This window comes from Globicephala melas, chromosome 13, assembly GCF_963455315.2.
Source record: "Globicephala melas chromosome 13, mGloMel1.2, whole genome shotgun sequence".
NCBI classification, from domain to species: Eukaryota; Metazoa; Chordata; class Mammalia; order Artiodactyla; family Delphinidae; genus Globicephala; species Globicephala melas.
The window spans coordinates 1,495,590-1,517,801 of NC_083326.1; the positions used below are offsets into that span (position 1 = coordinate 1,495,590).

Genomic DNA, 22,212 nt, shown 5'->3' on the forward strand with positions numbered 1-22,212 from the left:
TGGCCTGAATAGGTCCACTTTTGCAGCCCCAATACAAATAGTCAAAGAGATTAAAATACCACTATTTTGTATGAACTGAAGACATTCCACCTTATTCTTTTCACCATCCTTAATAGAGAATTGCATGCCAACGTCATCTCTCAGTGTCTTTCCCCTCATCAACTGTCGAATTTTGGTGAATAACGAGAAAATGCACATAAGCATCTGAATGCATACATGTCGCTTAACAAAAATATAACCCCCTGAAATGTAATTACCAGGTTAAAAAAATGCACCCAGTTTCAGAGCCTATCACATCTCGCGCCTCGGCGCGCAGTTCCCCCAACACTGCTCCTGTTGTGTCAGATAGTGGCAGTGTTGAGCCCGGGAGCCGGTGCCGAGCCCGCGGCGGTCCCCGCGGCAGCCCAGTCTCCGCGGCGGACTCCGACGCGCAGAGCCACTGGGCCTCGAGGGCGTAGGGGAGCGGGAGGGGCGCGAGGGCGGCGAGGGGTCCCCGGTCCGCCTCCACGAAGTGTTTTCCTTCTCCCCGGGCACAAGCCCCACTCCCTCCAATTGATCGAAATTCACAGAAATTCACTGCAGGAGGGTGAAGGGAGAGGTCGCTCGCCTGTTACTGGCTGTGCCTCCCCCGGCTCAAGTCGGGGAAGCGGCCCCCGATCGGCTGTTCGAGCGGTGTGGGTTCCCGCATCCCCTCCGAGGCAGATCGCGGGGTGGCTGTCCCCGTTCGGCTCCGCCGCGCTGCCGCTCCGATCCTCCCCCTCCCCCGCCCGCGCCCTCCCCCTTCCTTTCACTAGGACTCCGGGACTCGGGAGAGGGCGCGGGAGGCAGCCACTCGGGCCCGACCCCACTCCAGCGCTCGCCGGGGACGCGGGCGGGTGGCGAGGGGACGCGGCGGGGGCGCGGGTCGGGCGCGGCCATGGAGCGGCGGCGGCGGCGGCGGCGGCAGCACTAGCGACCGCGGGCGGACAGGCTGGCGGGCTGGGCCGCCGGGCGCCGCGGACCGAACTGCACAGCTCAGCAAAAGCGCCCTCGCCCTCCGCGCGCCGCCTCCTGCGAGCCCGAACCCGGCAACATTTTTTAAGGCTCCAATCCATCCTTTGAAGAAAAGAAAAAAAAATAGCATTGATTGGAGAGACTGGGATATATATAATTTGGGGGGTGGGGGGGCTCCTGCTAAAATTAGCCAGGCCCGCGGCGCGCGGTGTGCGAGTGTGTGCGTGCGGGCGTGTGTGTGTGAATGTGATTACTCCAGGACTCCTCGGGCTCCGGAGACGCCATTTTCCCCCTTGATATCTCTCTCCGTAAATCGGTGGCGCGGCGCAGGCGGCAGCGCCGGGCGGGAAGCGCGGGGCCGGCCGGGGCGCCCGCCGCTCGCCTCCGCCTCCGGGCGCCCGGGGGCCCCGGCGCCCCCCGAGCGAGGGTGGCCAGCCCGCGGCTCGCCGTGTGACAGATGCTCATCGCCATGGAGTTGCCGCAGCAGCACCTTCGGGGGCTCGGGCGAGCGACGGGAGCCGGGATCTAGCGAGCGCCGGGGCCAGCGGAGCCGGAGTCGCCGGGACGTGGGTGAGCACGCGCGGCGACCTTGGCCCGGGAGCCCGGCGCCCAGCCTCCAGCCACGCCGCGGGCCGCCGCACGCTCGAGGTCGGGGGCGGTGTGTGTTCCCTGCATGAAAAAGTTAAAGCTGCCTCGCCGGGGCTTTGACTTTGCACCGATGGGAAGGGGGAGACCGGGCCGAAGGGGCGGGATGCCGGTCCCGGCGAGGCTGCCGAGGATGGGCGCGATTACGGCCCGCCGGCGGTGGGCAGAGATGCTGGCTCATTTGAAGTGACTCGTTGGTGGCGGCGTTGGGCTGGAGGTCTGGGACCTTATTGAGTTTGGCCTAATCTGATCCCCCCCCCACCGCCCCCGACCCCGGCCTTCTCCCTCCCCACGCCTTTTGCACCCTCCCTCAGTCCGGCCGCTGACTGCCGGGGCTGGCGGGTTTGGCGTTGGCGGAGTGGACTAGAGAGGGGGAGGGGGGAGGGAAAGGGGTGGGAAGGCGGCAGGATATTTTTTTCTCTCTCTCTTTGTAACTTGCAGGTTAAGTGGAGCTAGAGAGCTACATTGTATCTAGTTAGATTTTTTTGGGGGGGTGGGGGGGGAATGTATCAGAATCTAACGTGTCGTTAATAGAAAGAAGAACAGGGAAGAAGTGGTCCAGCCGGCTAAGGTTGGTGTGTGCTTGCGTCGTGGCTCTGTGTTAGTCTTTTTCTTAAAATCTTAATCAATGGATCTGAGTCTCTTTCTCGTGCTCTCTGGTTTGGGGACTCTGAAAAGACAGGAATTCCCTTAAAAGCAGACGAATGCCTTTTTTGAAAGCACGCATTGTGTGTGTTTCTAGAGGAGCCGTGGTCTTGGGAATTAACGACAGGCTTCCCCGTTCGGTGGTTTCCAGTGGGAAATAACTCTTGAAAGGGAACACTTCAGTATCGATTTATTGTTTTTGTCTTTCAAACGATTATCTCTTTGACTAAAATACTGTAGAAGTTCCACAGAGACAAAGTCAGGTAAACTGGACTGGGCAGATCTTTAGCAAAATGGTGATAACGCTGATGCTGTTTTTGGTGTGTATTTGTGATGGAAGCATTGTTGGGTAATAGCAATTTCTGATCGGTAGAGCATGCTGGCTCTACAAAAATAAGGAACTACCGAAATGCTGTCTTCCAGTCCCCATCCCCTACAGGCTGCACACACCCCTCCTATCACAACCCACACCAGTTACAATTCTGAAATAGGATCCAGCTGGAAGTATTTTCTTTGGAGATCGGAAAGTTGTGCAGTTGGAAGTATGAGATGAGGCTAGAGGTGCTGGGAGTGTGGGGAGCGGGTTCTTATTGCCCCCTGATGCTGCATTTATTCTTTATGTGTGTCTCTGTGGGTTCTGAGGGTGTGTATGTTGGTCTAGGAGGACTGTTCAGGGAAGGATTTCCGATTCGTTTCCGCTTCAAATAAACTGTCCTGATAATCTCATGGTTGGCATCTAATGCTAAAAGGCCAATTTGTGTTTCTCTGTATCCCTGCAGAAGCTCTCCTCCGAAAGGGCAGTTTATTTTGGAATTCTACCACAGCTACTTTTCCTTCCAAGCTTCCCCGTCCCCTTCATCACTATCCACATCTTTTTTCCTAAAGTTAGTTGGAGTCTATGGTATTTATGGAGATACTAATATTACTTATTTTCCTCTTACATTATTTGTTATTCTCTTCCTTTTCATTCCTTTACTCTTCATCCTGTTTTTCTTCTTTTCCTGTAGTTTTATGCAAAAACTAACTTCATAAAGTTGCTATTGCCAAAACTATCTGGCAGTCCTGCCCCATCTTTTACCCTCCTGTAGTTTACACAGGTAAATCAGATGTGCCCTTCCTAATCCATCCTTATCCTCAAAACGTGTGTGTATGTGTGCACACACACACACTCGTGTGTTTTGGAGGGGCAGGAGTCGTTTGGGAAAGAAGGACGTGGAGAGGAGAGGAAGGGTGTTCTATGCAGGCCACATCTGCAACACTGGGGCCAGACCAGGATGGTCTGGGAGAGTTATCCTCACACACCCCAGTTGGATGTTGTCTGGCTGGGATAGGGAGGCGGAGCCAGCTGTCCAGGGGCCTCTGAGGGAGGAGAAAGTTTGTAGCACTTTAAAATGTAGCCAGTTTACAATCCCAGGTCACTCCCTCCCCTTTCTCCTGCTTTCTGTGGTTTCTGCCATCCCAAGACTAGTGGAGGGAGGAGTGATATCTTTTGCCCTGTCTCGGAAGTCCCAGGTTTCAGTTAAGCTGAAGATGCAGTATTTTCCTCTGTACTTAATTGCTTTGCCTGCTACCAAAGAAGGGCTTCAGGACAGATCAGAAGAATATGGTTAAACACAGAGTATTTGCAAACTCCAGGGTATATGTAGCCTGAGAAGATAGGAGACCAGGTACTCAGAAAGTGCTGCTTTGCACACCATCTCCCCTCCCCCATTAAGGAAAGAAAAGTCTTAGTCTTTGGAAGTTGAATTGGTGTTAGAGCTGGGCTCTGGGAGCTGCTAGCCACTATAGTAACCTGAGCGGGGCTGGGGGGAGGAGGTGGTGAGTGAATGCTATTGGGAGCCACAGGAGGGAAACAGACTTGTCTACCTTAGCAGGGAAAATAGATGTGTCACTGGAATAAACAAATTGGAGGTGGGGGATGGGATGGCTTGTAGTGAACATAAGGAGGAGTGGCTGAGAGGCAATGATGTGGTTCCGAAGGGGGCCACTCAGAGCCTGGGAGAAAATATCAACTGCCTTATATGTTCACGAATGGGGTAGGCAAGTGAAGGAGTGTAATCCAATCTTTCGTATGTTAACATCAGAACATCCCATAGGAAGGCACTGCTGGCAGGCCCAGTTCTGGAGTTCACACAGGGGAGTCCTAGGGGTGTACCTGAGTGAACCAAGGAGCCCCTTTGGTGGTGCCACGAGGGCTTCTGGTCCTGTGAGTGCATTTATTATTCATGGCAAGCTAGTTTGTAAATCACCTGACCTAAATGAGGGCTGGGGGCAAAGAGAGAACAGTGCTTGGAATCTCTGTAGAAAGTTTAGTTGAAAATGGTCAGTGGGGAGAGGCAGGAGTTTGCTGAAGAAGAAATAAATAGGTAGGCACTTTCCTCTGGATTCTTGATTCCATTTCTGCTGTTATCTTGACTTTCAATTCCATTAGGAGCGGAATCAATACTTCTCTGGCACAAAAAATGTATCTCTAGGAGGGCAGAGTTCTTTCAACCTGGTCATTATTTTTAGTTGTACTTTAGTCTCTGCTCTGAAGCTTCTATATGATATGCAAAAGGAGGAAGATGAGAGGTGGCTGGCTGGATGGAACATCCTTTCTGAAATCTTGTAGAGACACTGAAACTTGGCTGGGCCTCAGCGGCCCAGAATGCCAGTTTTTCCCTTGGAGACTTGAAGTTTTAATTGAAACCAGATAGCTATCAAGAGTGGACCTGGCCAAACAAAACCTTGTTTTCTTCACTGCTCAGGAATGGGAAATAAATAATTTTTTGCTGATGGCATTTCAAGTTGCTTCAGTTTTGCTCCTGCCAGAAGAATGGGGTAAATTATTATTAACACATTAACATTGTAAGAAGTTGCAGTGCCTTAAAAAATGAGATAACGTTACCGAGTTTGCTTAGAGACCCACTGTGTGGGAGAGGTCTATTTAGGGGTGGAGGTGGAGACAAGAGGCTGCTCTTGTCCTGGAGGGGTGGCAGCACTGCCCTGAGAAAAGGAGGCTCATAGAGTCCTGGCCACACATCACTATGCTTGGTCCTTGGGTTGCTGTGAAGAAGTGAGCAAAACAGTCCAATTCCATTGCTATCCTATGGTATATTGTGAAACCTGGCGAGCTTCCCAAAATGTTTTGGGTCAGGATTGAATAAGGAGTACAGCCATCAGACCTATTGCCATAGGTGTGAGCTTCATTTAGGGTTGTTTCTAAAGGAAACCCTGGTGTTTCACAAACTCTCCATGAAGTTGCAGACACTTTGGGCAGCCAAAGGCTTGTTAAGTGCAGAAAAGTAAACACCAAGTTGCCCGCAGAGTGTACTACTTCATAAATGCAGGGGAAAGATGCCAACTTACATTCTTGTTTGGCTCTAAGTATTTATTTCCATTTTCACTTAGCCTACTACTAGATTCTCATGCCTCCTTAGACATACTAGGTTGGGGCAATATGAAGTTTTTGGGGAAACTGGTGACCTTAGATAACTGAGTCCAACTTAGTGGCCCTTACATTTCACATCTGGAATTTTCAGAGTCGGGTCAGAACAGCTTCCCTTTCAGAGTTGGTTTTTTACCCCCTTAGAGAGTACCATCTAAGGTTGAGGAAACATTATTTTTTTAATGGCCTTTGGTGTGGAAACCTGCAGTTGACTTCCTATCCAGTTCAGAGCAAATAATGCCAGGGTCAAATGGAGAATGTGAGCAGCCCTGAAGTCCACAGGATCTCTAGGGAGGAAGCAGCTACCCCTCCCCAGGAGCTAATGATGGATTTTGATCTGCAGATCCATGAGAAATAATTACAGGCAAAGCCAGCTGAGCTAACCCCCAGGCAGGCAGAGGCTTCTACCTTTCCAAGTGCTGGGAAGGGAGAGGGGATGAATGGAGAGCAGATAAGAGTTTCAGAACTTTGCCAGCTTGGAAAAATGTTTCTTTGACCCAACTTATCTTTTCCTATCAAAACATACTCCTTTTTATATGCATGGCACTTTTTTCTTTTCAAAAACATCTTTATACCACATCTGCCCCCTTGATTTTCTAAAGAGGGAGGCTTACTAAGCCTTTTTTCCCCTTTCAGAAGATGAGGCCATTGATGTGCTGACTTGCTGAAATGACACAAGTTGGTGGCCCACATGGGACCAGATGGCTCTGTTAAAGTGTGAAGAGCATCACACCTGAAGTGACAAGATCTGCTTTGGATCCTGTCCCTACTATTTCCCAGCTAAATGTCCCTGGAAAGTTATTTAACCTCTTTGAGCCTCAGTAAACTAATCAGTAAAATAGGGATAAAATATGCTTACCCTGACTACTACATAGGGGTTCTGCAGATTAAATAATACCAGCTAATTTCAGTAATTGAACTCTGAGAGGACTTCCACACTGGCTCCTGGAAACTGATGTCTGGGATTATTGTCACCATCGCTTGGAGGTTAATAACCTCTTGGCTTGACCAGAAATGCCTGTAGAGGCCCCTTGTGTTCTAAGACAGGCAGGGAATAGTTGTTTTGTGCTCCTGAGTTGACCAAAGGGGGAAAAAAGTGTGTACAGTATATGTATTTTTAAATCAGTTGAATTGTTGGATGCCTACTTTACATATACATCTGAGACTCAGAGTCTCAAATAGTATGCAATTTTGACTCAAGGATGTATTGGTGCTCAGGAAATGCTCTTTGAGTTAAGAATGAGAAGGAGAAAGAAAAAGACATGGAGACACACAGATAGGAGAGGTAATGGGTGGCGAGTGCGAGGGGGAGAGTTTTCATCAGGGAGCCACAGTGGCTGAGAAATGATATTCAAGACAGGATTTGTACCCTCTCTAAAGAACAGAACTGAGAGCAAGATTGCATCTGTCCCGACAAACCCAGCAAGTTCTCTCGAATCAGGGAAGTTCTTCACAGTCCATTTGCTGTCTGACTCTTCTGTATTGCTCCTCTTTCTCTTTCCCACGATTCCTGGCTCGCCCTGTCCAGCAGCCTGTACCAGGCACCTTGCAGCACTCTCGGGTGAACCCCGTTTTATGCAGCACGCACAGGCCTCTGCTCCCATCAGACTGATTTCCTTGCTGACCCTGGGCACTATGTACACTTGTCCACCTCCACACCTCTGCTCCTTCTGTATCAACGACTCCTCTCTGGAAGGTGTCCCTATTGGTCCCTTTTAGCCAAAGTGTCTACCTCTTCGGACACCTGACCAGCTCTTAGCTCTTCACTGCCTTCTCCAGAGCCCTTCAGGACTAAAGTACTTGCCGGGCATCTGGCACGTGCTGCTTTGTTCTTCATTGTCACTCACCTCTCCAGGCTGTGAGTCCTTGAAGGATGGGGCCAAGTTTGCCCCACAAAGCCCTACTTATGAATGATTTCTGTTGCATGAGTAAATCACAGAATTTATGCAGAGATAGAATATTAAAAGTGAATGTTGTTTAAGATACACTAAAGCTTTGCATGGTGAAGCAACACAACGAGGACCTCTTAGACAAAGTGAATAATAAGTACTTATGTCAACGGCTTTTTATACTTTTGGCTATCTTTCAGGGGCAATCGCCCACTCTCAGTTTCTCCCTCAAAGCCTAAGAGTTAATGTTTTACTGCATGTTACATCCTATCAGTCACTGATTCACTCATTCATTCAATCATCAAAATATTTATTAAGTACCTACTAGAGCCTCCTCGCCCCTCTCGCACACATAGCTCTTGACTTTCTCTGAAAATTCCAATTGCATTTTTTTGTCCACCACACTCATTTTGGCACTTAACCATGCAATCTTCTTTGTTACTTAAGTCCAAGTGCTTCCCACTCCTCGGTGACTGAGTGCGCCTGGCTGCAGTGGAAAAGAAGGCTGAGCAGAGAAATGCACTCAGAGGGGAAAGTTCCAGGGACAGGCTTCTGAGAGGCAGGATGCAGGCTGGGCTGGCTCCCCGTCAGCACATGGTATAGGACAAGCTGCACTGCCTTTCTGCTCCTTAGCTTGAGCCATGGTAAAGAGAAAGAGTTTGGATTGGTGTGGAGGGAGGGCCCCTTCTGAAATTCTGTGACTCTATAGGTAGAAGTGTCCTGGGAATTTTAAAGGTTTCTTAAAGCTCAGAACTCCTGGCACCCCAACAACTGTTCACACCACTCCCACTGAGGATCAGTGAACTTTGCTAAGTGTTTGCTGTGGATGAGAGTTACCTTCAGAAGGGGAACTGGGACCAGGAGAAACTCCCTAGTGAGCACCAAAGAGCCAGACTTGGGGACACGGAAAGGAGAGGAGGGGATGGTGAGCTAAGTGTGAAGAAGTACTGTAGTGAATAATGTGGAAGGAAGAAAAGGATTGATCCTCTACATCTTTTGAAAACTGGCCCCCTTTGGTGAAATGACTGAGTTGAGACAACGGAAATGAAGCAGACAAAGACGGCTTCTGGAATATCTAGACTATATTCCCTATCTGGGCTTTGCTACTGCTTCCTGTGCCCAGTAGGCATTTGGAATCTCTGCCATGGTTACTTTCGGACCTCATGGATCTCGGGGGCTAGGCGTTGTTTTCTTGTGTAGATTCTGTTGGGCATGAAGGCTAGGGCTGTGCCTGTGCTCCCGGGATGTCTGCTCAGTCCCCACAGCAGAGTCTGCCCTTTCATGGCCTGTGTTCAGTAACAATTAGTGAGTTGGTTTGTATGCATTTGGGGATGAAAGCGAGTGACCCGCAGTTTGTCCAAAGCCAGAGGCCTCTGAGATTAGGGTTGGGGTGGAATCAGGAAAGCTGGGTTTTGACCTGAGTTCAGAGGGCATTCTGAGTCACCTAGGAGCACACTGCTTGAGTATTTAGGAAGAGCAAGGCTCTACAAGCTACTGAGATGCTGCAATTACTTTTACTCTAGGACTTGGAATAGAAAAAAAAAAAAGGCAAGGAACTCAATTAGCCTAACTCCGTAAAAAGCAATTTCTTCTTTATTCCTTTTATCTGCCAAAGATTGAGAGTTCTGTCAGTGGAAAGAAACTGCTTGGGGTTTGAACTTGGGCCTGGAAAGATGTAGTTGCTGGAGATGCTGAATTTGATGAATTCAATGCAGTGGCCTGAGAACTCTCATTAGAGGCAATTGGGGCACAGTTGTTGTGCTTGTAGCAAAATAATGAAATCTGGGTGGCAAGTCCCTTGCAGTTGTTGGGTGGTATGTCTGTGACCTATTGTTATTCGAGCAATGAGAGCTTTGATTTTTTTTTTTTTAAGTATTGATTCATAATGGTGACTAAAAAGGATGATTTGATGTGAAAGCCCTGTGGGCCTTCTCTCTGTTCATTATTTTGTACTCCAGAGCTTGATTACAGTCAGTTTTTGGATCCACATATGTTTATTAAGGTCTCAGCATTGCAATTTGTTCCATTGTTCTTGGCACTGTTGGGTGAGAAAGGTCTGGTATGAGACATGGCTTTTGCCCTTGGAGAATGGACAGTATATCTGGAGAGACAGGCTTAGCTCAAAAGGAAAGCATCCGTCTGAAGCCAAAGTGGGAGCATGATCTACGTGGAATTATGCTATTTGGTTGATCAGGCATAAAGTGCAGTCAGGGAAGGCTTCAAGGAGGAGGTGGTTTTGGGGTTGATGGTGGAACTGAAACAAGGGGACATTCTTGGTGGGTACAGTAGCAGAGATGGGACAGAGTTTGAATGTGAATTTGGAATTGCCACAAGGAAACGAATGCTAATCATGAACATGTACTGCATCTGGTAGGAGCAGGGAGGCCTTGATGCAGAAGGTCCAGCTGGCTGATATTGAGGCACAGGTCACCCATAGCAGGCATCTTGCTGGTCTGAGGTTTCCTGACAGCAGTGCGAAGGACAAAATTCAGGGCTAAGTTGGGCCCAGTCTTAGCTGTCCAGAGTTTTCATTCAAACTCCTCAACTTTTCAACCTTCTGATTCAGCAAACTTGGTTTGCTCATTCACATTTAAACATGAGTATGATAGACTCTGATGGTGCTGTGGGGACCTCAAGAGATAGAGAGGAGGTTGTCTCTGTTCTCAATCTGATGGAAGACTCCATGAGAACTCATGAAAACCAGTGGAGGAGCAACGACAGAGGACAGTCATGTAGGGCTCTGTGGAGTGTCAGTCAGCAAAACAGACAGGATGGGGTCCCGTGAGGAATAGGCCAAGGCTACATCTCCCCTGAGCTGAGATGGGAGGCATGACTGGAGTTTTCAGAATGTGAGGAGGGTAGGTGTGAGGAACACTTCCACGCATGCCATACTGGAGAGAATCCTGACATCTGACTGTCCTTCCCACTACTAGTCCTGTCAGCCACCAACTCTTCAGTCTGGAGTCCAAAAGAGGCACCTTTAGGACAAAAATAAAACTACATATAAACATTCAGAATGGGGATCAGCCACTCTGGGAAACAAAGAAGCTCTGTGATACAGGTACTCATTTCCAGGAGTTTAAAGCATAATTGGAGATTGAAGTTTCAAGTAACAATGCAATATTTAAATGACCATGCACGAAAGCTGAAGGAGAAATATCACAAAGGACAGGAAATGGAGCCAGTATTTGTTTACTCTCTGGTATGCCTAGCATCTCCTTTGTGGCAGAAGCACAAACATGGAAGTGTCAGATTACACTTTACATTCAAATGACAATAAGCAAAGCGATTGCTGAATCCGATGGTTGAGAAGTCAAGGAATTTGAATTAAGACTGAACAGGTAGTGGGGTAAAAATTAAAGGGCCTTGAAAGAATGACTAGGGAATTTATTATCTGTTTGATTATTCAGTTTAGCTGCATTGCCCTCAGATAAGTCTACCATTTTCATCCCAGTTTACACGTGGTATGGTGGAGGATCAGAGTTTAAGTGACTACTAATGCTGGATATTTAAAGACTGGTGGCATTATGGTTCAATGGAAAGTAAATGACAGTTGGAGTCAGACAGAACTACCTCTGTGATTTCAACAAATACCTCAATTTCAGTTTTCTTATCTGTAAAATGGGTACATCTCGGGGTTAAATCAAAGAATAAACTTAAAGCACTTATTATATACTATTTCCCTCTTCAAAGTTAGGATCATTTTCTTTACCATGTGGATCTTCTTTAATATACTTGGACAAGAAGTATTATGATCACAGTTATTTCTTACAGGCCAACCCTACATATTTAACCTATTTAGGTGCTATTCTGCATATATTATTTACTTTTTTCCTTGGAAGAGTCTGTGAAGAGATTAGGAGGCCGATGAGAAAACTGATGCCCAGAGAATTTAAGTGATGTGGCAAGTCAGATGGCAAACTGGTTTTAGAGCTCCTATGTATAGAAGTAGCTAGGAGCGTTTGGCCAAAAGCTGGCATCACTTTGTGTTTTAGAGACATCATGATCTAAAAGTAAAAGCACAGACTTTGGAATATCATATAAGCCTGAATTTGACTGTGGCTCTGGCACAGGTAGCGTGTGCCCTTGAGCAAATTATTTGCCTTCCTGGACTTTTACATTTCCACATCTTTAAAATGAGGATGGGTCTTCTGCATCACAGGGCTGTTGTTTGGATTAAATTGATAATGGCTGTAGAGGCCATTTGTTGTATATAACCCCCTCTCGCACTACAAGTGTGTGCTTTTCTTGACTGAGTGGAAAAATGCAGGCAACAGGTAATATGCCAAAACCAGAGCTCCATCTGTAAACTTGAGGATTGGCCTAGCCAGTGCTGTGGAGACCTCTCCCCGGGGCCGAAGACCGAGGGCTCGTGCTGTTGTGTTGTGTTATTGGTTCCCAGAGGAGGCACTGTTTTTGCTGCTAGAACTGGAACTGTTGGTTAACAGTGTGCTCTCGGCCTCAGGCCTGGGAATTTGATTCTGCTTCTCTCCCTGTCGTGGAGATCCCTGAGCACAGGGACTGATTCTTAGTTTTATGTTAGGTTCAGCCAAGCAGACCTGCAGAACCAGTAAAACCTATGCAGAGGTGTAAGGTACCAGCTCTGTCTTTGAAGGGCTTCTGGTCATCACGTTGAGGAGAGAGGGCTCAGCACCTGAGAAGGTCAGAGCTGGCGGGCCACAGAGTTCACCTCATCACCTCCCGTGTTCTACAAATGAGGATGGGGAGACCCAGGGAGAAAAAAGAACTTGCCTAAGTTCACCCAGCTCCGAATGGCAGAGCAGGGAATTGAGCCTGGAATTCATGGCTGAACTAAGTCTTATTTCCTCCACAAGACAAACTGGGTAGAAGAAGAAAGCGATAGTCAAACAACATCAAAACACTCACGTTAGTAGGTACAAATTAAACTACTTGTTTGTGCTTCCCATTGTAAAGGGAGGTGGAGGAGGTTGGTCTCCAACGCCCAACTCTCGGGCTTTACTTGGGATCTGCAAAGAAAAGGCAACATTTAGCCAAAAGCCAGTGTGGGTGACACAGACTACAGGAGTAAATGAAATTTACCAAAAGTTTTGAATGCCCACTAAGGTGATCCCAACATGATCTTTCATAAATATCTTATTTAATCTTCAATTACTTCTCAAAACAGCCCTTGAGGTAGGATTATTACCCAATTTCCAAATGAAACTTGAACGGTTTAAATGTAATTTCCAAGAACACTACTACTAAACGGAAAAGAGAGGTTAAGTAATGTAAACCTGCGACATTAAATCAGTGCTACTTCCATTCCTCCTTTCAAGGGGAAACATGGCTTGGACACTTGCTGTTGGACACTTACTGAGTATGTTCACTGTCTTCAGAACTGTGGCAGAGACCCACTTAAAACCCAGCTGTTAACACTGCAATACAGTTTGCCAAATGCTTTGATAGCAGAATGCCCAGGGAAGTGAGAGCAAGACCACCTGTGAGTGTGAGTGCGTATAAGTGTGTGTGTATACATGTGTACACACAAGGGGAAAGGAGGAGAAAAGGAAGGCCCAGCCGGTCTTCATGAAGGAAGTGAAACTTGACCCAATTCTTGAAGGATGACTTAGAGGTAACCAGGTAGAGAAAGAAGAAAGGATGGGCCAGCCAGAAGAATTAGGGAATTATATGAAGTTAAGCAAATCAGTGGGATTTGGGGGAGCTGCCACTCAAGAGATGCTGCTGGGGAATGTGGTGGGTGTAGGACTCAGAGAAGGCTGCTTGGAGGAGGTGAACTGTGATCAGGAATGTACCACACAGGTATGTAATATAAAAAAGCCACTGAGTCTGCTCTTCATTCTCTGCTGGAGACCACTGGTGTGTTTGCAGGGTCAGAGAGCTGTGGCAGAGCTGCCTTCGCCCTCTCTGATTGAGAGCTGGTGAGGGTTGGGTTGCTTGATCACTTTATCCGTGTTTATGGAGCTTTTACTCTGTATGCTTCTGCAGCATGTGGACTTTAGAGACACAACATTCAGAGTCATGGGCATCTGAGTCAAATGGCACCTGGCAGGTCTTTGACACGGCCTCTCACTCAGCATTCACACAGTGAATAATTTGGATCCATGGATCAGGAGCTGTGCCGGGCCCTGGGGGTTCCATGGTTAGCTAAACAAACACAGCATGTACCCTCAAGGGCTTCCCATTTAGTGGGGCAGGCAGAGTTGAAACCAAGAGTAGTACAAGTATTAATTATAAAATATAGTAAGTGCTAGGAAAGAAAAGCTCTATGCTCTAATGGCACAAAACAGGGAGTCCTGATGTGGTTTGTGAAGCTCAGGAAGTACCCTTTGACCTGGGCCTGAGTAATGAAGAGGTGTTAACTTGAGGGAGCAGAAGAGGATCCCAGACACATATAAAGTCCCCCAAGAGGAAAAGGCCACTTCTGACTCCCCACCTAAATACCTCAGAAGACATATAGGGAGATGAACGCTCAACCACCCCAAAGCCAAAATCAGACAGATGGTCAGTCTCTTGCCAGAATCTGAGAAGGGATTTCTTATAACCGTAGCCAATGAGCCTAAGTTGAAGATGCAGCTGCTTTGCTATCTGTTGCCAGGTAGGCTTACACTCCATCCTTTTACACAGTTTGTCCCCCTAAGATCAGAAACTCAAATTTCTGTCAATAAGAAAAATAGGCAGTCATCAGATCTACTGCACAGACAACTTTAATAAAACAACCAAAGACTGTCTTCTCCCTAACATCATTATACATATTCTCAAAGTCTACAGCTTTCAGAGAACAAATGGGCAAGACTGGAGGAGGGAGGTTTGCGAGGAGTCGTTGACTTCTGGGCAGAGATGTTTCCTCAAGGAAAGTTCTGAGGTAGACATAAAGAGTCTATGTGACAGTGCACATTGTGGATTTCAGCTGCTCAGAGTTGCAAAGAATCTGACAGAAGAATCCCCTTTTAGTCACACAAAAGAGTAGTAGGTAGATGTCTGCTATCAGTTGTGTAAATGCTTAACACCCTGTTCTCTTGATTTTTTCCTAAGCCCTGATTTGTTAAGTTTGCTGATTCTTGTGGTGTAAACACTCCTACCATAGCCAATTTTCAAGCTATCAGCTTGACACCACAGAAAGTGGACCTGGGATGAGACTCACATGGGTGGGCTCTCATGAGCCCCAACATACCACTGTTACTATTCACTAGGAACTGAGGTGACCAGATCACTGATAATAGCGATAGCTCTGAGAGAAGGACTTGACTGACTTCAGGATGGATGGATGATGGAAGGTAGCAGTCTAGTGCTTTCTCTGTAGACAAGACTGCCCTGCATGGCTTTTTCCTCAGAGCATGAGTGAAGAGAACTAATCAAACACAAGACCTTAGGCGAGAAACACTCAGAACAAGGAAAAAAGAACAGTATTGTGATATTATTTACTACAATAGCAAAATAAGAATTTTAGATAGCTGCCAGACATCTGCAACAGGAAGAGGCATGACCCCCGGTGGAAAAGGAACATAAAGTAACAAGGAGAGAGAATGCTGAGATGAAAAAGCATCAGAATTAACAGAAAGAAGGATGAATAAGGTTAGATTCCAGGGATACAAAATGTGCAATTGCAAAATTAAACATCCACAGTGAAGTCAATAAAGGCAAAGGGAGGATGGAAGACAGAATTAAATTGGTGTTATGGACCTTAGATTAAGGAATGCTCTCCCACAATGCAAAAAACAGTGAGAGAGAGAATGAGACAAATGGAGAACAGAGATGAGAATTCTAAACTGAGGTTACAGGAAAAAAATTAGAAGCCAGAACCACTGAATAGAAGAAATAACTAAAGGAATAATTGAAGGGAACGGTTCTGAACTAGAAATAACCTGCACTACAGATCCAAAAGACACACTATATTCCAGGAAAAATAAAAGAAGTGACATCCACACTACTCATTTTGTCATTAATAAAATTCTATTACAGTGAAAAAAAAAATCTCCAATTAGAAAAGCATGAAACAAGTTACCGACAAAGGAAACAAAACCAGGCTGGCTTCCATTTTCTCTTCTGTTACTGCAAATGCTAGAAGACATTCTACAGAGTTTTAAGGGAAAAGGTTCTGACCTGAGGATTGTATAGGCAGCTCAGTGTCTTCTACATGTAAAGATGAGAGAAGTGTCCAGCCTTATGGGGTCTGCAGAGTAAGGAGCTGAGGTAGGACTGAGGATGAGGAGTTTGGGGGGGAGTTTGGGAAAGGTCAGGAATGAGGCAGCAAACTCTTCCTATATTTGTCATTGTTTGCCTTTAAGACCTTATGAGGTGCATTTGCTATTAAAAAAAAAATTTACAAGAAGCATATAGTTCTATTAGAAAAAAAATAAAAGAGATAAAAACTATAACCTAATGAGGAAGACCAGGAAGACATTTTTTCTCATTTCATTGATGAGACACCAAGGCTGAAAGAGGGCTTATGAGGGCTCCTAAGTGGCAGAACTAGGTCCAGAATCCGCATCTTTTGACTCCTGTTATATATGCCAAGGGCTGTATCGGTTCCACCATGTTGACACTTTGGAAAGCAGTGGTCAGGGTGATGATGGCCTGAATGTACCCTGGAAGCAAAGCAGATGGGAGAGGTGGATGATGCTGGGAAGCCCAGCCCAAGCTAGTTTGTTTATTTATTAATTCAGTCAACCAACATTTCTTGAGTGCCCATTATGCACTGGGTACTGTGCTAGGCATTGGGATTGCATAGATGAATAAAATGCCACTGATGTCTGTTCTTAAGAGACTGAAAGTAAAACTGTAAGGGAGAATTCCCTTTAAACATAGAGCAGTAGTGCTCTTTGGTCAAGTCAGTTGGTAAGGGTAAGCACATAGGCAAAGCCTAAGCCCATCAGAACTGCCTGGAGGCCTTGGTACCAGCCAGAGTGCTGGGCCCCACCATAGGTGGGGCCTGAGAATTTGCATTTCCACCAAGTTCCAGGATTAGTAAGAGTTCCCTCAAGGCTGCAGGTAGTGAATGTGTTCTAGACTAGGAAAAATACTTCCATTTTGTAGATCATGGAGGAGAGAGGATGTACTTACTCCCTGGGACTTATTTGGGTCATGAAGCACATGGAGCCAAGCAGGATTCCCCTGGGCCCTCAGACAAATAATTCTGTAGGCTCACACTACGCACTTTGGTCTATGGCTGTGCAGTGTATAATCACACAGTCTTGAGTATGGAACAGACCTTGGCCCTGCTCAGTTCATTGCTGGGATAAGTATGGAGTAAGGGACTTAGAGTGACTTGTCTAGCATCTCACGGTCGGTGAAAGGCGGGCCTAGTCTTTGGACTGCTCTCTCAGTGTTCTTTCCCAAGCACATCACAGCCCCTCTCCTCTCCCCTCTATTCTCCTGGAACCTGCTGAGTGGTCATTTCCTAGGCAAGCATTATTGTTCCTATGCTGCTCCTCTCATTTCAAGTCCTGCAAACAGCCACAGAAGGGTTAACTTTTGTTGGCCTGAAAGCCTGAGCCAGTACAGAGTGTCCATTGTGCGCTGCCCCCTCTGGAGTCATTGCTGGCTGCTGGAATGTGACAAGGCAAACCGTTTTCACCTTGCTCTTGTTTTCACCCTCCTCTGTGAGTGCGTTGAGTGAACGTGTGCGTGTACTCACAGGACACGTTGGCAGTAGTGCCACAAGAGGACTCACAGTGGTCTCTCTGATGCACCAAAAAATGGAACTGTGAATTTGGGGTGGTAGGTACGTGCTGGGAGAAGGCAAAAGGAGAACAACAGCCTTGTGTACTTGTGAAGTAAACAAATGGGTTATGTTTCTTTGCTCTTTACTTTTGAAAGTGTCTCTCTTGCATGTGGTCATGAGGGGCATAGACAGTGAACTGTGCAGGGGCCGCCTGCCTGGGTGGAGCTACAGTTGGAGTAGTTTGAACCACAGGACTTTGATGAGCTGTCAGGGGCTAATTCATTTTCATTCAGAAAGAACTCCATGAAGTCCTCCATGTGCCCATCCTGCACTGGGTGCTGAAGCAAATGTAAGTGTTGTACAGTTACAGTTGGTCTCAGCTTGAGCCTGAATTGCAATAGAGTAAGGAAAATAAGAGTTGTGTACTGAAACAATGAGAAGACATTGTATGACTAGCATTTAGTTGCAAGCTCTGCAGCTGTGAGCAGTGTTAAGTTAGGCCAAGGAGTGAGTGCTGTGGTCCAGAGTTTGCAGTATGTTGCCATGGAGAAGTGAAGACTTGGGCATGACCTTGAAATGTGGGAAGGCTTGGGATCTGTTTGTTCATTTGCTCATTCATTCCTTCATGCAACAAACATTTGGAGAATACCAGTTGTATGGCAGGCATCACCTGCATGGTTGGAAGAGGGTATAAGAAAATATTCTACAAAAGTATCAAGGCAGAAAGAACTCTGTGTGTGTGTAATGCCACTGTGGAGACTGGTGTGACTTGATAGGGAATGCAGCTTGTTGGCTAATGAGCCCTAAGACTGAATTCTTAAGGTAAACCAGTAGGGAAAGTCTGGAATTGATGTGCTCCTGGATGGGATTATTTGAAACTGCATTACTGTTTCATCTCTAGTTTTTATACTTGCGCTGCCCTGGTTTGGTCCTCATGCAACAAGAATTGAATTTCAGCCGAGCCTTTTTATGGTCCCCCTGCCTCTAATATCAGGTTCCCTTAATTCAGCCCTCACACCACATGCCGGAATTATCTTTCTAAAGCATAACTTTAATAATACCCCTTCCCTACTGACATCCCCTACTTAAATGGCTTCCCATTACCTTTAAGATAAAATCCAGCTCATTAGCGTGCCATTCAGTGATGTCCATGATCTGGCTGTAACCTTTTATCTCCAGCTATACCTCTTACCAGTCACCACATTGTACCACACCTCCTAGCCAAACCTCAGCTTTCTCTTTCCTGAACATAACCCTGTGTGCTCCTGCCCAGGCCTTGCCTCATGCTGTTCCTTCTGTTTGCCATGTCTTCCTTCCCACTCCACTTATTGAAGCCCCTCAAGGTCAGAGCCATATCCTATGCTCTCTTGAGGACTTCCTGTGTAGTTTCCTATCTATCAGTCTACACCTTGCCCAAGTGGAAAACCCTTTCTCTTCCCTTTGTTTCTATCCCTTATATAAAAATCTGTTTTGTTTTTCAAATCGTTCTTCAAGAGTGTAACCTCCTTGAGGAAAGAGATTGTATTTAAATTGTGTATCTTAGGATCTTGACTGGAGGAGAACTGAAAAAAAAATTGTCGAATATTCATTTTTTTTTTTTTTTTTTTGCGGTACGTGGGCCCCTCGCTGCCGTGGCCTCTCCCGTTGCGGAGTACAGGCTCTGGATGCGCAGGCCCAGCGGCTGTGGCTCACGGGCCCAGCCGCTGCGCAGCACGTGGGATCCTCCCGGACCGGGGCACGAACCCACGTCCCCTGCATCGGCAGGCGAACTCCCAACCACTGCGCCACCAGGGAAGCCCTTGAATATTCATTTTTTGTGGATCTCTTACTATTTGAGTTTCAAGTTTTGGAACTTTGTCTTCTATATTAATTAGTTAATGATTTATACTACTAAATATAAGAAACTCTGAAGTGAGTCATTTTTTAAAGGGAAGATACTTTCTCAATATAGATAATTTATCCACTTCGTACTCCTATCTATTCCTCTAAAGTTTAGAATTTACTTTCTTTTCTCTCATCACAGAACCTGCAGTAGCTATTGACCTACTCTGGTTCCAAATAGATTCCAAATAGATTTAGTTTAGGAAATTTTATGGAGAATATACCTCAGCTTTTGCTCTGACCAAAGGACGCTTTACTGGTAGGTACCAGGGAATTAAAATGTAACGCTGGAGATTCCTGCCAGAGGGAGTAAACCACTGAACACTGTTGCCATAAGAAACATGGCTACCAATTTGTATGGTTTTTTGCTCAGTAGAGGTAAATAGGGACAGGTTCTCAGGCATCTTGATGCCTCCAACAGCAGTGTGTTACCTGACACTAGTAAGAGAGGCCTCAATGAATGTTGATTTGAATATGACTTTTTAAAACCTATGTAAGGTTTTGGGCAGGTAGGCAGATCAGTCTAGATGAGACAAGAATCTCACAAGTAAAGGAAACATAGTGTCATCTGGTCTGACTACCCTCCTCTGCTCCTAAGTGGGGACTTGGTCCCTTTTGTAGCATGGGGCACAGGTGGCAGTCCAGTGTTTGCTTGACAACTTTGGGAAGGAGCCTCATGCTCTCACCAGGCAGCCACTTCTCTTGCAGAAGTGCTGCATTCATTGGGTTTTCCCCTAAGTGGAAGCAGTTGTAAACGTGTCTTTCTGTGGGGCTGCGCAATTTCCAGGAGCTGAGTATGTTCCTGGGCTTCTCTGGGGAGCAGGGTCCATGTTGAAGCCCTGCTGCCTTGCTGGCTGTCTTCCTCACAGGGCGTCAGCTGAAAATGTACTGATTCCAGTGGGAGGAAGTACCCGTTCGGTTTCCAGTTCTTGGCTGTTCTGAATGTATGTTTGCAGGCATTTTTGGCATTTTCTGGTGGGCACATTTGCTGGTCAGTTCCTTAAATTGATGGGTTCAAAGGTAGCAGCCTAAGGTATGCTGTAATGCCTTCTGCTGACTGTTCAGACATTTGTGAAGGCTTGGATGTAATCTTACCTACAGCCAGGGGTAGAAGGAGATGATGTCTTGAAGTTGAGGGCGGCCCCAGGGCTTGAGGTTCTTCTCTTGAGAATGAGCATTTGGGCTTTCTTTTGAGCTTTAAAAATGATGAATATGAAATTGAGAATAATGGGACATGGAGTGAATAAGGGTGAAGGATAGTTTGGCTGATCCTATGATGGTTTGGTGAGGAGGAAGGCAGAATAAAAAATCCTGGGGGGATTCCTGGCACTTCCAGAGGCCTGTGAAATGCTCCCTCTCTCCCCTCTCTTTTTTGTTGTCATGTAGACATACGGTACTTTATTTAAGGTCTAGGAAGGGAATTAAAACTGTCTCGGGTGACTATTTTTATCTAAATGATTGATAATGATTAAATAACTTTTGTGTTGGAAACATTTTTAGCATTTGTTTTGCATTAATCACAGCATTAGAAGTAATTTCTCACTGAACTCTTTTTGTTTTCCTTTCACAAGGCTTCACCTAAGCTTTGCATTTGTTTATTTTAAGAAATAAAGACAAGACTTGTGCATGATTAAAATAATTCATAGTGAAAGATAATAAAGGAAGAATGGTCCAGAAGTTCTTCTTCTGAGGGGATGGAGAGATTGGCCCAGGCAGGGTTGTGTTCAGCTTTGCAGACTGTTCTTCACATGTGAGAGGGAAGTTGTGCAAGAAGCCAGCCAGATGCAGTTTCCACAGACCTGAGCATCAGCACTTAGACCTCCTTTCATCATGGTTGGCTTTGATGGTGACTCAGCCAGCTGTGGCTTTAGTATAAGAAGCATCTAGCTTGTTATTGGACCGGGGGACTCACCTCTCTTATCTTTATCCTTGGGCCCACAACCATAAAAATTAATAACAATTCAATGGAAGGCTGTGTGTGTGCGTGTGTTTCCCCCTCTGCTCCAATATAATATAATTTGGGAATGTGCACTTTCTGGTTTGATTTATTTCCAATCATTTTTTTCTGATGCCATAGATAAGTGAGGTGGGATGGGGCTTCTGGAACTTAGTTTGAGTTACCTTTGAGGTCATTTTCCTTCCTGCCATGGCTAATTATCTCTCTGCTTCTCAGTTGCAGATCTGATCCCTTCTGAACAACCTCCATCCCTGGGACTCTGAACCCAGCAGCTGGACCACTTTCTCCTTGGAATTTTGGGTGCCCTTTCTTCTCACCTTTTCCTTTTCCCTTTTCCCCGTCCCCCTCCTGAGAACTCTTGGAGACTGTAGGATTGTCATGGAGTCCAGGGAAGTCTTAAGCAGTTCCCGGCAAAGGGGGAGCGAGTCGGAATTCCTGCCGGTCTCCTCAGCCAAGCCCTTGACTGCTCCTGGCTGTGCAGGGGAACCTTTGCTCTCTGCTCCGGAGACTGGGAAGGGAATCCCAGTAGGCGGAGAACGCATGGAGCCAGAGGAGGAGGATGAACTGGGCTCAGGACGGGATGTGGATTCCAACTCCAATGCAGACAGTGAGAAATGGGTGGCAGGAGATGGTCTGGAAGAACAGGAGTTTTCTATCAAGGAGGCAAACTTCACAGAGGGGAGCCTGAAGCTGAAGATTCAGACCACGAAGCGGGCTAAGAAACCCCCAAAGAATCTGGAGAACTATATATGCCCACCCGAGATCAAGATCACCATCAAGCAGTCTGGGGACCAGAAGGTGTCCCGTGCTGGGAAAAATAGCAAAGCCACAAAGGAGGAGGAAAGAAGCCACTCCAAAAAGAAGGTAGGGATCCCTGTTGACTAGGTTTTTTCTGTTTGTTTTTGCCATTTTATCCTCAAACTTTAAGGGTCTATTTGCTTATTACTTAATTATTTATAAATTACTAATCTCCTTGATGGAATACTTAGGACCTGCAGAATAAATGTCTGTGATATCTCGGTATAGGATCCAATTTATTATTATGGATACTATCGACCAAAAACAAAACAAAACAAAGCAAAAAAGAAACTACTAAAATTATAATCGTGGAAGTTCCTATTTATTGTGTAGC

At 46.4% G+C, this 22,212-nt stretch overlaps 1 protein-coding gene across 4 annotated transcripts in view; it reads left to right on the forward strand.

The window, feature by feature from the left end:
- Positions 1-1,427: 1,427 nt before the first annotated feature.
- Positions 1,428-22,212, forward strand: part of SETBP1 (SET binding protein 1) — a 375,356-nt gene continuing 354,571 nt past the window's right edge. For 3 of the 4 annotated variants that reach the window (XM_030847934.2, XM_070047000.1, XM_070047001.1), the window contains exons 1-2: positions 1,428-1,563; positions 21,297-21,944. In XM_030847934.2, the coding sequence (XP_030703794.1) occupies positions 21,459-21,944 (486 nt within the window). In that variant the 5' untranslated portion in view covers positions 1,428-1,563; positions 21,297-21,458. Of the gene's footprint in view, positions 1,564-2,154; positions 2,210-21,296; positions 21,945-22,212 lie in introns of those variants that run through there. The other variant, XM_060310615.1, reaches the window with a different exon arrangement.